Source organism: Cynocephalus volans, chromosome X (genome assembly GCF_027409185.1).
Source record: "Cynocephalus volans isolate mCynVol1 chromosome X, mCynVol1.pri, whole genome shotgun sequence".
Taxonomy (NCBI): domain Eukaryota; kingdom Metazoa; phylum Chordata; class Mammalia; order Dermoptera; family Cynocephalidae; genus Cynocephalus; species Cynocephalus volans.
Genome location: NC_084478.1, coordinates 48,921,058 through 48,933,522, shown reverse-complemented (window position 1 = coordinate 48,933,522; position 12,465 = coordinate 48,921,058). Strand labels below are relative to the sequence as shown.

Here is a 12,465-nt window from a genome sequence, read left to right as displayed (position 1 = left end):
CAGGAATTTGAAATCTTAAATTGTTATATTAATAAAATACTAAAACATTAATTATTATATAAGTTTATGTTTATATTTTAATGTTTTGTTTTTATATGATACAAAAAACCCAAATATTTGAATCTGTTAAAATTAAAAACATGTCTCTTCAGAAGTTAGAAATAGTTTTTTATCTACAAACATTAATATAAAACAATTCAAAGTTGTTTGCTTCACAGGTTTGTTACTGGAAAATTGGAGCTAATGAGTCAATTATAGTCAATATGCATAATTCAAACTACTAAGGTATTAAAACTTTTTAACGGAATTTTTTAAAAAAAATACACTTTGGTAAAGGCTATTAAAAACAAAGGTAATATGGTTTTTGTTAAAAAAATGTCTTTTTTGTCTGAATTAAAAATAAAGGGCTTATAAAAACTAGTAAAAAGTTTATAATAATCTTGTGTGATCAAACTTCATTGAGATTACGTTATGGCCAACGTCCGATGGATAAAAGAAATTTGCCCATGAGAACCGGGTGATAGGAAAAGGAAAAGAGTTTATTTCTGGCAGCCAGGGCTATGCAGGCCAATCGAAGTGCGCAGGCCTGAGTTGAAACCTCTCGCAGCTTTTATTTTTAGCTAGGCGGGAATTTTTCACACCTGACACAATTTAGCCAATGCAAGCAAGCCAGCGATACATAAGCTAATTTTGTGGTTATCCCTGTAGCCCCTCCCCACCCTGGATACCCCATAGGGACTTTTCAGGCTAAGATGGCAGAGTCGCCTAAAATGGCGTTGGCCATGCTACTGTTTATTCCCCCATTTATTTTAGCAAGCGATTTGTACAGAAGCAGAATGCATATGTTAAGGTCAGAAGGGGTTGGGGCATCTTAACAATTAGATTTGTTTATAAGTTTTTATTAAAATTAGCTGTAATATTAGGAGTGCACTGGTACAAAAAGTAAAATTTGGTTTCTTTCTTAAACATTTTCCTGTAATATTAATAACTGATAATAGAAGGTATTTTCTATAACTCATGGAAACTCAAGATTGCTGCCTCATAATTTTAACCTTTGTTAAAGACCTTTGGAACTACTTAATAAACCAAGTTTTGGGGCTGGAAAAACCATAAATACTTATTTGGTAGAAATAGCTAAGACTCAAACTGGGCTTTGTATAATTTGCTCTGATAAATGGACACCTATTTACTAACCTGAATGTATCTTATCACCACACATTGTTGCCTGGGTTTACTAATCAAACAGGACTACATTTGCCTTTGTTAGAGGTTTTTAAGTTGTAAACCCCGCCAAAACCAAAAAACTAAATAAAAAAAAAACCCTTTTAATATATAATTTTTAGACAAATTAGGCCAATTTAACATTGATAATAAAGAAACAAGTATGTAAAAGGAGGTAATTTAAAGAAGGCTATGGATGTGGGGATATGGTTATGGTTGGAGGGGCTAGAGAGAAAAAAATAATAATAATTTTTATGTAAGATAGCATCTGGTACAGTGTATTTTTGTCCTAGAGTAAAATGACTGGCTATTTAGAAAGTAGGAAGTATAGGACAAAAACAGAATGTCTGAGTAAGTCTTGATAATGGTTTAGGTATATAAGTTTGTTAAAAGGGTTTTACAGTAAAAAAATTAACTGGATTTAAAAACAAATTATGTGTGAGTTTTTCTAAAAATTAATGTCAAAAGTATTCTAATACAGGGTTAGAACTTGCTCTCCTGTAAAGCAACAACCAGATTTTCTAAAAAACACTTGATTTCTCTTAATACAAAATTGTAAAAAGTTTTCTTTGTCTTTTAGATGACTGGCCTAGAGAGCTTATTTCATGTTTTATCATGATAAGTTCTTGTGCTCTCTGCCTTTAAAACCCTTTGTCACATTGGTTTTACTTTTTGTAATAATTTGTGATTTTATTCAACTAAGTGTTTTAAGCTTTTTGTTATTTAAAACAGCTTTCCAACACTAAATTATGAAAGTTTAAAATAACTTTAAGGAATTCCAAGGGCCCTGGAGCTTCTCAAAGGATATATAAAAGATGTATCAGAGCTAATTGGCTTATTTAATAAATTAGACTATATGGGAAATCATTGTCAGTACTAAAGGTGTTATGGATATGTGTTCCAAAATCTTGTAAAGTTCTTAAATATCTGTGTCTTTATATAAATGCTACTGGTCATGATCTTGGTTTAATTATAATTTTAAAATGTTATGTCTTCAAGTATTTCCTGGAAAAAAAAAACTCTATAGGTACAGCTTCCGACAAACTTTCAGTTCATAGCTTTAAACTGAAGTTCCAAAATTCTAATAAAGAAACTGATGGGTTTGTGAAATTGTTAACAAAGGTCAAAACAACAAAAGTTAATTGGTAGACTAATTACAAGGAATTATAGTTTTTTACAATTTCTTTATTTTGAAACACTGCTGATTCTCTTAATGTTTTGTTTTCTAGATTTAAGACAACCTTTTAAGGTATAACAGCTTGCTAAAATATATGTTTATGAACAAAAATTAAAACACTTACCTTTCTCTCTACTTGATTCCTACAAGATTAAAAAAAAAAACTATTCACAAGTTGTTTTACGGAAATACAGTTATTTGCATAAGTTCAATAAGAATCTATTCTTTTTGTAACAGGACACAATTGGAAACACTGGTTATTTTACCAAGGCTTTGACTGAAATATCATACCTTCAGACATGACCAGACTCTCTTAAGGAATTAAGGTTGACACTTTTATGGAGCCAATAAAAAGCCCCTTGGAGAGACTGGCCTGATACCTTGTCTACATAATTACAAGGTTCCTGGTCTTCCAGTAAGTAAAAATGTAACTTTCTGACAAGCCAGAACCTTGAAATTTTGGGGACTTCCACAAGAGAGGAATTCACCCAACTCACACAGGTAATGAGAGAGTAAGTCAAATCCTTGGCTTGGCTTCCTAAGACCCGAATGGCATTTAAAGATCTAATCTGAGATTCCTTATAAATGTCCCAGCAAAGCCAACTCAAAAAAAAAAAAAAAAAACTTATATGATAAGCCATTACTCTTGCTGCACTTTATGCAAATAATCTGGCCAAAAACTAATCTTATTTTGCAAATAAATTAGTCCTGTCATAGATACCTTTGAGAAATTTGAAAAACTTAGAGAAAAAAATTATTTTTCATTTTTTTTTTTTTTTTTCCCGTGACCGGCGCTCAGCCCGCGGCGGCGGGAGCGACGCCGTGCTGCTAGCGCAGCACGCTACCGAGTGCGCCACGGGCTCAGCCCAAAAAAGGAAACACTAACATGCCTGTTATCTGATTCTAGCTCTGTGTTTTTTTATCTGTTTGTAAAGCTTGTATCTTCCAGGCTTCAGTTCCATGTCAAGACAGTGATAACCCAAGGATTCCAACCCAACCTTTCCTAAGAGGAACTAAGTCCGTATAAATCACTAGATTAGCCAATGAGAGATTTTATACCTCCAAAATTCAGGCAGGGACTATGCCCATGGTCCGCAGGAAGTAGTTTCAGAAGAAAGAGACCTCCAGCCCCTTTTACCTTAAGAATAAGGAGGATAAAATCTCTCAGGGGGGAATAAAACAATAAGGCTAGGTCTGTGAACCAAACTGTTAGGTCTCTGAATCTGACTGAAATCAACAAAGACAGACTCTGCCCATGGGGATGAAAGCCTAAACTTACACTTGGTGGTATGCAAAACCAAGGACTATATATAAAAACTAATGATTATGAGCTGACAAATTCTATAACCCTCCGCTTTCTACAACAAGAGGGACTCTGTTTGGCATTAAAGGAAAAGTGCTGTGTATGTACAGATCATACTGGAGTCATTGAAGACTCCATGAAAAGGTTACGATAATGCATCAGGCAATGGGACTTAGTACAAGAACAGTCCTCTAACTGGTTTGAATCCTGGTTTAACTTTTCTCCATGGCTAACAACTTTAATTTCTAGCCTTATGGGACTACTAATAATTCTCCTCTTGCTAATAACCTTGGGACCATGCCTTTTCAACAAACTCCTCAATTTAATTTGGTCCTGCATGCAAGAGGTCAAATTACTGGTTCTCCATTCCCAATATGATCAAATCCCACTAAAAGATTGGGAACACATAAATTGGGGACCAGATATTGACCCTTAAGCAAAGATTCGCTTAAAAAAATCCCCTTAAAACCAGTGGGGAATGAAGTAATGCCCTCTTTTTTAAGAGCAGGACTGACGCCAGTTAAGATAGCCCCTGCATTGTGTAAAAGTTAAGTGGGAGAGTGGGGATGGGATGGGAGGAGCTCCGCTAATTTCAAAATTAGCTTATGTACTGTTAACTTGCTTGCATTGGTTACTAACTCCCAGTGCAGGAGGTGAGGACAGAGTTGCCGTGCTTGTAGCTTTAAAAAGTGAGAACAAAGGCAACCCCCCTGCAGCACCCTGAATTGGCTGGTGTGGTCCCAGCCGCTGGAAAATAAAATCTTTTTCTCATTTCCTATATCAGTCTCCAAGGGTGATTTTCTCCCGACGTCTATAACAAATCCTAGTGAATAACAATCCAGAATAACTTTTTTGCAGGAGTCTACTGCATATTAGAGGTGGACACCATAATTTTCACTAGAATCAATTCTTTAGTTCATCCTTTTAATACCAGAATATGCATGTAGTTATCCATACTAGAGATTATATTTCTTAGCCTCTATTTCTTATTGATAATGACTAAGTTCTATGCAAAGGAATGATAAATGGAAATGATGAATTTTTGGGATGACATCCTTAAAAGATATCTCCTTACCCTCCACTACTCCTTTACCTGCTCTTCTTTGTTAGGAGAAATTGGATCCACAGATGAAAGCCTACTACTGCAGATGGAAGAGATACTTCACTAACTGAACTACTCACTTCTCAACAGTTCCATGAGAAAGAAAACATAATTATCTCAGTTAAGCCACTAGGTTTTTAAATCTTTTATAGCAGCATTGTCAGTACTTTAACTAATGTACTATTCATGTGATTGAACCCCAAAACAGCAACAAACAAGAGTGGAAATGATACCTTGTATATCTGAAGGAATACATCTGTCCATGCCCTTTTACTGAAGGCTTCAAACTTAGTCATCTCTATAACAACAGAACACTTTTCCTTAGGTGTACAGGAACTCACAGGCGTGGTTTTAGTGGAAGACTTTAAAAAACAAAATGTTACAATGTTAATTAAAATGTCAGGCAAGTATAAGTCCAAAATTTTAACTACTTTGCATATGATTTTTTTTTTCCTTTTTACAAAACATTTGCATGTTCTCTTTATACATTCATCAAGAGCTCTAATTCCCCATGTGCCAATTTTAGGAATTACGAACACAAACAACTTTCTGCAGCACATAATACCTTATTTAGGTCATAGATTTATTCACTCAAGGCTTCTACTAGCTCACTCTATAGTAGAAGCTAAAGCACTACATGCAAATTTCTGAAGCTTGAGCCAAGACAGAGCCACATCCCTTTTTAAAATTGGTTACGAATATTCATTGGGTACAAAGCCGACTGTCACCACTCATACCCAAGATGTGATGACCTTTGATTAAGCCATGGGAACTCAGCATATTGCTGAAGAGCAGGCACCTGGCTTTCCTACTCATGTCACAGGGTGAGCATAGTGACAGTGTCACAGCAAACTTTGAGTTGCCTCAAAGACTACAAGCTACTCAAAAACAATTCCCCTTTTCAATAGCTTTCCATAAAATGAATTGTATGCTTTGAGAGAACTATGCCTTTTTTGCTTAATTTCTTTCTATTATACTGGAAAACTGAAGAAGGGAAGTGGCAAGTGGTGGTGAAATTAAACCAATATTTTCTTTGGAAGATATACATTCTGAAAATTTATTTTAAGAGCAAAATTTATATAAACCTACATAATCCTTCATTTGTAAAACCCTCAAAGAAGCAATTACTTATATACTTAAGAAATCCATGTAATCATTTTTACACAAGAACTCCACAGAGATTTTTAGACAAATGCACACACAAAAAATGGGCCATCCAAGGAGGCATGAGCCTTAAAATATTTCATACATAAAAATCAAGGTCTCTAAAATGGAATCTTCTCACAAAGACTGAGGACCTCTAAATTCAATAATAATTGTATAGATTGTTCCTAGACATTATATTCCTTTACCATAATTTCAATCCACTTCTTATAGTCCTTAGGTTCAAGAAGAAATTCTGGCAGCACATGAGAAATACATCCTCCTTGAGTACAGAAATTAAAAAAGAAAAACCCAAATTATGATATTATAAAACTCGTGACCTGTGTATCATTTGCATTGACTTTCAATTAAATTACATATTTCAGTAATGCCATATTTTTATTTTTGTTGAATTTTACTTTTTAAATTTAAAATTTACATAATTAATTTTTAAAACTTCCCTTAATAATGAAATATTCATATTTCCTTGAAAGTTGTTTTCTTGGGAGAATTTGATTAATGAGGAAGAACTTACTAAGTGCCAATAATCATCCTTACATACCCTTACATACTAACGGAATGTAGAGAGTTATGTGACTTGGTCCTTGTAGTCAATGCAGTACCCATATTATTGTTGTTATAACATTATAAAATTGAAAGAAACCTGTAAAAAGTATGAGTGCAATAGATATTTAATAGAGAGATCATTAGTCACCCAATATTTACTTAATGTCTATCATCACATATGCCTGAATATAGAGCACTCCAAGTACAAGTCAATCCATCACTTGTTTTTTCCAAAGAGAACATCTGGAAATTGTGGACTGTTTGATTATGTAAACTTGTGGTAGTAAATCTGAAGCAGCAAAGAGCTATTTATAGTAGTTAATATATTTTAAAGCACATGGCATATACATAATTATATGTATATGATTTACCATGTTTAAGATTTTATATATACTTTTTTACTGTCAAATTTCTTGAAATACTCTTATCCAAATTCTTTACGTGAATGTCCACCAGAGCCACTATGTAGAATCTAGTACAATTTTGCCAGGAGTGTTTCCTAATAGAGATTTGGGTGTTTAGGTCTAACTCATTCAGTGAGTATAGAACACTGCTCACCAATAAGCAATTATTTTTATTTAATTTTATTTATTTATTATTTATTTATTTATTTATTTATTTATTTTTTAATTTTATTTTGTCGATATACATTGTGGCTGATTATTGCTCCCCATCACCAAAACCTCCCTCCCTTCTCCCTCCCCCCCCCACAACAATGTCCTTTCTGTTTGCTTGTTGTATCAACTTCAAGTAATTGTGGTTGTTATATCTTCTTCCCCCCCCCGGTTTGTGTGTGTGTGTGTGTGTGTGTGTGTGTGTGTGTGTGTGTGTGTGTGTGTGTGTGTGTGTGAATTTATATATTAATTTTTAGCTCCCACCAATAAGTGAGAACATGTGGTATTTCTCTTTCTGTGCCTGACTTGTTTCACTTAATATAATTCTCTCGAGGTCCATCCTTGTTGTTGCAAATGGCAGTATTTCATTCGTTTTTATAGCTGAGTAGTATTCCATTGTGTAGATGTACCACATTTTCTGTACCCACTCATCTGATGATGGGCATTTGGGCTGGTTCCAACTCTTGGCTATTGTAAAGAGTGCTGCGATGAATATTGGGAAACAGGTATACCTTCGACTTGATGATTTCCATTCCTCTGGGTATATTCCCAACAGTGGGATAGCTGGGTCGTATGGTAGATCTATCTGCAGTTGTTTGAGGAACCTCCATACCATTTTCCATAGAGGCTGCACCATTTTGCAGTCCCACCAACAATGTATGAGAGTTCCTTTTTCTCCGCAACCTCGCCAGCATTTATCGTTCAGAGTCTTTTGGATTTTAGCCATCCTAACTGGGGTTAGATGGTATCTCAATGTGGTTTTGATTTGCATTTCCCGGATGCTGAGTGATGTTGAGCATTTTTTCATATGTCTGTTGGCCATTTGTATATCTTCCTTAGAGAAATGCCTACTTAGCTCTTTTGCCCATTTTTTAATTGGGTTGCTTGTTTTCTTCTTGTAAAGTTGTTTGAGTTCCTTATATATTCTGGATATTAATACTTTGTCAGATGTATATTTTGCAAATATTTTATCCCACTCTGTTGGTTGTCTTTTAACTCTTTTAATTGTTTCTTTTGCTGTGCAGAAGCTTTTTAGTTTGATATAATCCCATTTGTTTATTTTTCCTTTGGTTGCCCGTGCTTTTGGGGTCGTATTCATGAAGTCTGTGCCCAGTCCTATTTCCTGAAGTGTTTCTCCTATGTTTTCTTTAAGAAGTTTTATTGTTTCAGGGTGTATATTTAAATCCTTAATCCATTTTGAGTTGATTTTAGTATGCGGTGAGAGGTACGGATCTAGTTTCATTCTCCTGCATATGGATATCCAGTTATCCCAGCACCATTTGCTGAAGAGGCAGTCCCTTCCCCAGTGAATAGGATTGGTGCCTTTGTCAAAGATCAGATGGAAGTAAGTGTGTGGGTTGATTTATGGATTCTCTATTCTATTCCATTGGTCAGTGTGTCTGTTTTTATGCCACTACCACACTGTTTTGGTTATTATAGCTTTGTAGTATAGCTTAAAGTCAGGTAGTGTTATGCCTCCAGCTTTATCTTTTTTGCTCAGCATTGCTTTGGCTATGCGTGGTCTTTTATTGTTCCATATAAATGTCTGGATAGTTTTTCCCATTTCTGAGAAAAATGTCTTTGGAATTTTGATGGGGATTGCATTGAATTTGTATATCACTTTGGGTAGTATGGACATTTTCACTATGTTGATTCTTCCAATCCAAGAGCATGGGATATCTTTCCATCTTCTTGTATCCTCTCTAATTTCTCTCAGCAGTGGTTTGTAGTTCTCATTATAGAGATTTTTCACCTCCTTGGTTAACTCAATTCCTAAGTATTTTATTTTTTTGGTGGCTATTGTAAATGGGCAGGCTTTCTTGATTTCTCCTTCTGCATGTTCACTATTGGAGAAAAGAAATGCTCCTGATTTTTGTGTGTTGATTTTGTATCCTGCTACTGTGCTGAAATCATTTATCAATTCCAACAGTTTTTTTGTAGAGGTTTTAGGCTGTTCCATATATAGGATCATGTCATCTGCAAACAGGGACAGTTTGACTTCATCTTTTCCAATCTGGATGCCCTTTATTTCCTTCTCTTCTCTGATTGCTCTGGCTAGTACTTCCAACACTATGTTGAATAGGAGGGGTGAGAGTGGGCATCCTTGTCTAGTTCCTGTTCTTAAAGGAAAAGCTTTCAGCTTTTCCACATTCAGGATGATATTGGTAGTGGGTTTGTCATATATGGCTTTAATTATGTTGAGATACTTTCCCTCTATACCTAACTTATAGAGGGTCTTGGTCATGAATGAGTGCTGAACTTTATCAAATGCTTTTTCAGCATCTATAGAGATGATCATATGGTACTTGTGTTTGAGTTTATTAATAAGGTGTATCACATTTATTGATTTGCGTATGTTGAACCAACCTTGCATCCCTGGGATGAATCCCACTTGATCGTGATGAATAATTTTACGTATGTGTTGCTGTATTCTGTTTGCTAGTATTTTAGTGTGGATTTTTGCATCTATATTCATCAAGGATATCGGCCTGTTGTTTTCTTTTTTGGTTATATCTTTACCTGGTTTTGGTATCAGGATGATGTTTGCTTCATAGAATGAGTTTGGGAGATTTGCGTCCGTTTCAATCTTTTGGAATAGTTTGTAAAGAATCGGTGTCAATTCCTCTCTGAATGTTTGGTAAAATTCTGCTGTGAATCCATCTGGTCCTGGGCTTTTCTTTGTTGGGAGCCTTCTGATAACAGCTTCAATCTCCTTTATTGTTATTGGTCTGTTCAAATTTTCTACGTCTTCACGGTTCAGTTTTGGGAGCTTGTGTGTGTCCAGAAATTTATCCATTTCCTTCAGATTTTCAAATTTGTTGGCGTATCATTGTTTATAGTAGTCTCGAATGATTCCTTGTATTTCAGATGAATCAGTTGTAATATCGCCTTTTTCAATTCTAATTTTTGTTATTTGAGTCTTCTCTCTTCTTTTTTTTTGTTAGCCATGCTAATGGTTTGTCAATTTTATTTATCTTTTCAAAAAACGAACTTTTTGATTCATTGATCTTTTGAATTGTTTTTTGGTTTTCAATTTCATTCAGTTCTGCTCTGATCTTAATGATTTTTTTCCGTCTGCTAACTTTAGGTTTGGATTGTTCTTGTTTTTCTAGTTCTTTAAGGTGAAGTGTTAGGTTGTTCACTTGCCATCTTTCCATTCTTCTGAATTGAGCGTTTAATGCAATAAATTTCCCCCTCAATACTGCTTTTGCAGGATCCCACAGGTTTTGGTATGATGTATCATTGTTTTCATTAGTTTCAATAAATTTTTTGATTTTCTGCTTGATTTCTTCTTGGATCCATATGTCATTAAGTAGAATGCTGTTTAATTTCCTTGTGTTTGTATAGTTTCCAGAGTTTCGTTTGTTATTAATTTCTAGTTTTAATCCATTGTGGTCTGAGAAGATACATGGGATTATTCCAATTTTTTTGAATTTATTGAGACTTGATTTGTGACCTAATATGTGATCTATCCTGGAGAATGATCCATGTGCTGATGAGAAGAATGAATGTTCTGAGTTTGTTGGGTGGAATATTCTGTAGATATCTGCCAATTCCAATTGGTCTAGAGTCTTGTTAAGATCTTGTGTTTCTCTACTGATTCTTTGCCTAGATGATCTGTCTAATATTGACAGTGGGGTTTTCCGGTCCCCTGCTATTATGGTATTAGTGTCTATTTCCTTCTTTAGGTCTAATAGAGTTTGTTTTATAAATCTGGCTGCTCCAACATTGGGTACGTACATATTTATGATTATTATGTCTTCTTGATGGATCAGTCCTTTTATCATTAAGTAGTGTCCCTCATTGTCTCTTTTTATGTTTTTTAGTTTAAAGTCTATTTTGTCAGATATAAGAATAGCTACTCCAGCTCGTTTTTCTTTTCTGTTTGCATGGTAAATCTTTTTCCATCCTTTCACTCTTAGTCTGTGTGAATCTTTATGGGTGAGGTGGGTCTCTTGTAAGCAGCAAATAGTTGGGTCTTCCTTTTTGATCCAGTCAGCCAGTCTGTGTCTTTTGATTGGGGAATTTAAGCCTTTTACATTGAGTTGTTATTGAAAGGTGTTGATTTATTCCTAGCATTTTATTGGTTGTTTGGTTGTCTTAGGTGTCTTTTGTTCCTTGCTTTCTGATTGACTGTTTGGTTTCTGTGTTTGTTGGTTCCTTAGGTTGTAGATAGCATTTTTGTTTGTTTGTTTTCTCTTCATGAATGCCATTTTTATTATACTAGTGGGTATTGATTTTTCTTCGGTTTTTATGGCAGTGGTAGTTATTTTTCAGGAACCAAACCCAGTACTCCCTTGAGGATTTCTTGTAAGGGTGGTCGTGTGGTAGTGAACTCCCGCAGTTTTTGTTTGTCTGAGAAATATACTATTTGCCCTTCATTTTGGAAGGATAGCCTTGCAGTGTAGAGTATTCTTGGCTGGCAATCTTTTTCTTTTAGTATTTTGATAATATCATCCCATTCCTTTCTAGCTTTTAGGGTTTGTGATGAAAAGTCTGATGTTAGCCTGATTGGGGCTCCCTTATAGGTGATTTGACGCTTCTCTCTTGCAGCTTTTAAGATTCTCTCTTTGTCTCTGAGTTTTGCCAATTTGACTATGACATGTCTTGTAGAAGGCCTTTTCGGGTTGAATACGTTTAGAGATCGTTGAGCTTCCTGGATCTGAAGATCTGTGATTTTTCCTATACCTGGGAAGTTTTCTGCCACTATTTTGTTGAATATGTTTTCAATGGAATCTCCATTTTCCTCCCCTTCTGGAATACCCATGACTCGGATATTTGAGCTCTTAAGGTTGTCTGATATCTCTCTCAGATTTTCTTCAATGTCCTTGATTCTTTTTTCTTTCTTTTTGTCTGCTTGTGTTATTTCAAACAGCCATCTTCAAGTTCAGAGGTTCTCTCTTCAACTTCGACAAGCCTGCTGGTTAAACTGTCCATTGTATTTTTTATTTCGCTGAATAACTTGTTCAGTAAAGCACGTTCTGCTACATTTTTTTTCAGGACATTGATTTCCTTATACATTTCCTCTTTCAGATCCTGTATACTTTTCCTCATTTCATCATGATGTGTAGCTGAGTTTTCTTGTATCTCATTCAGTTTCCTTAGAATTATCACTCGAATTTCCTTGTCAGTCATTTCAATGGCTTCTTGTTCTATAGGATCTAGAGTTTGAGATTTATTAACTTTTGGTGGTGTACTTTCTTGATTTTTTGTATTTCTGGTATCTTTTTTTTGGTGTTTATTCATTGTGGCAGGGGGTTTTACAGTCCACTGGTTTGAGACTAATGACTAACTAGGATGTTGCTGTGGTTGCCAATTTGGTATGGCTCCCGCCGTG

The 12,465-nt window shown here is 35.0% G+C and overlaps 1 protein-coding gene across 1 annotated transcript in view; it reads right to left on the bottom strand.

The window, feature by feature from the left end:
* The window catches only part of LOC134367978 (cilia- and flagella-associated protein 47-like), a 1,412,159-nt gene that overhangs the window by 301,668 nt on the left and 1,098,026 nt on the right, over positions 1-12,465 (bottom strand). Inside the window, 2 exon segments of the mRNA XM_063084614.1 lie at positions 5,037-5,165; positions 6,156-6,237. Of these exon segments, the coding sequence (XP_062940684.1) occupies positions 5,037-5,165; positions 6,156-6,237 (211 nt within the window).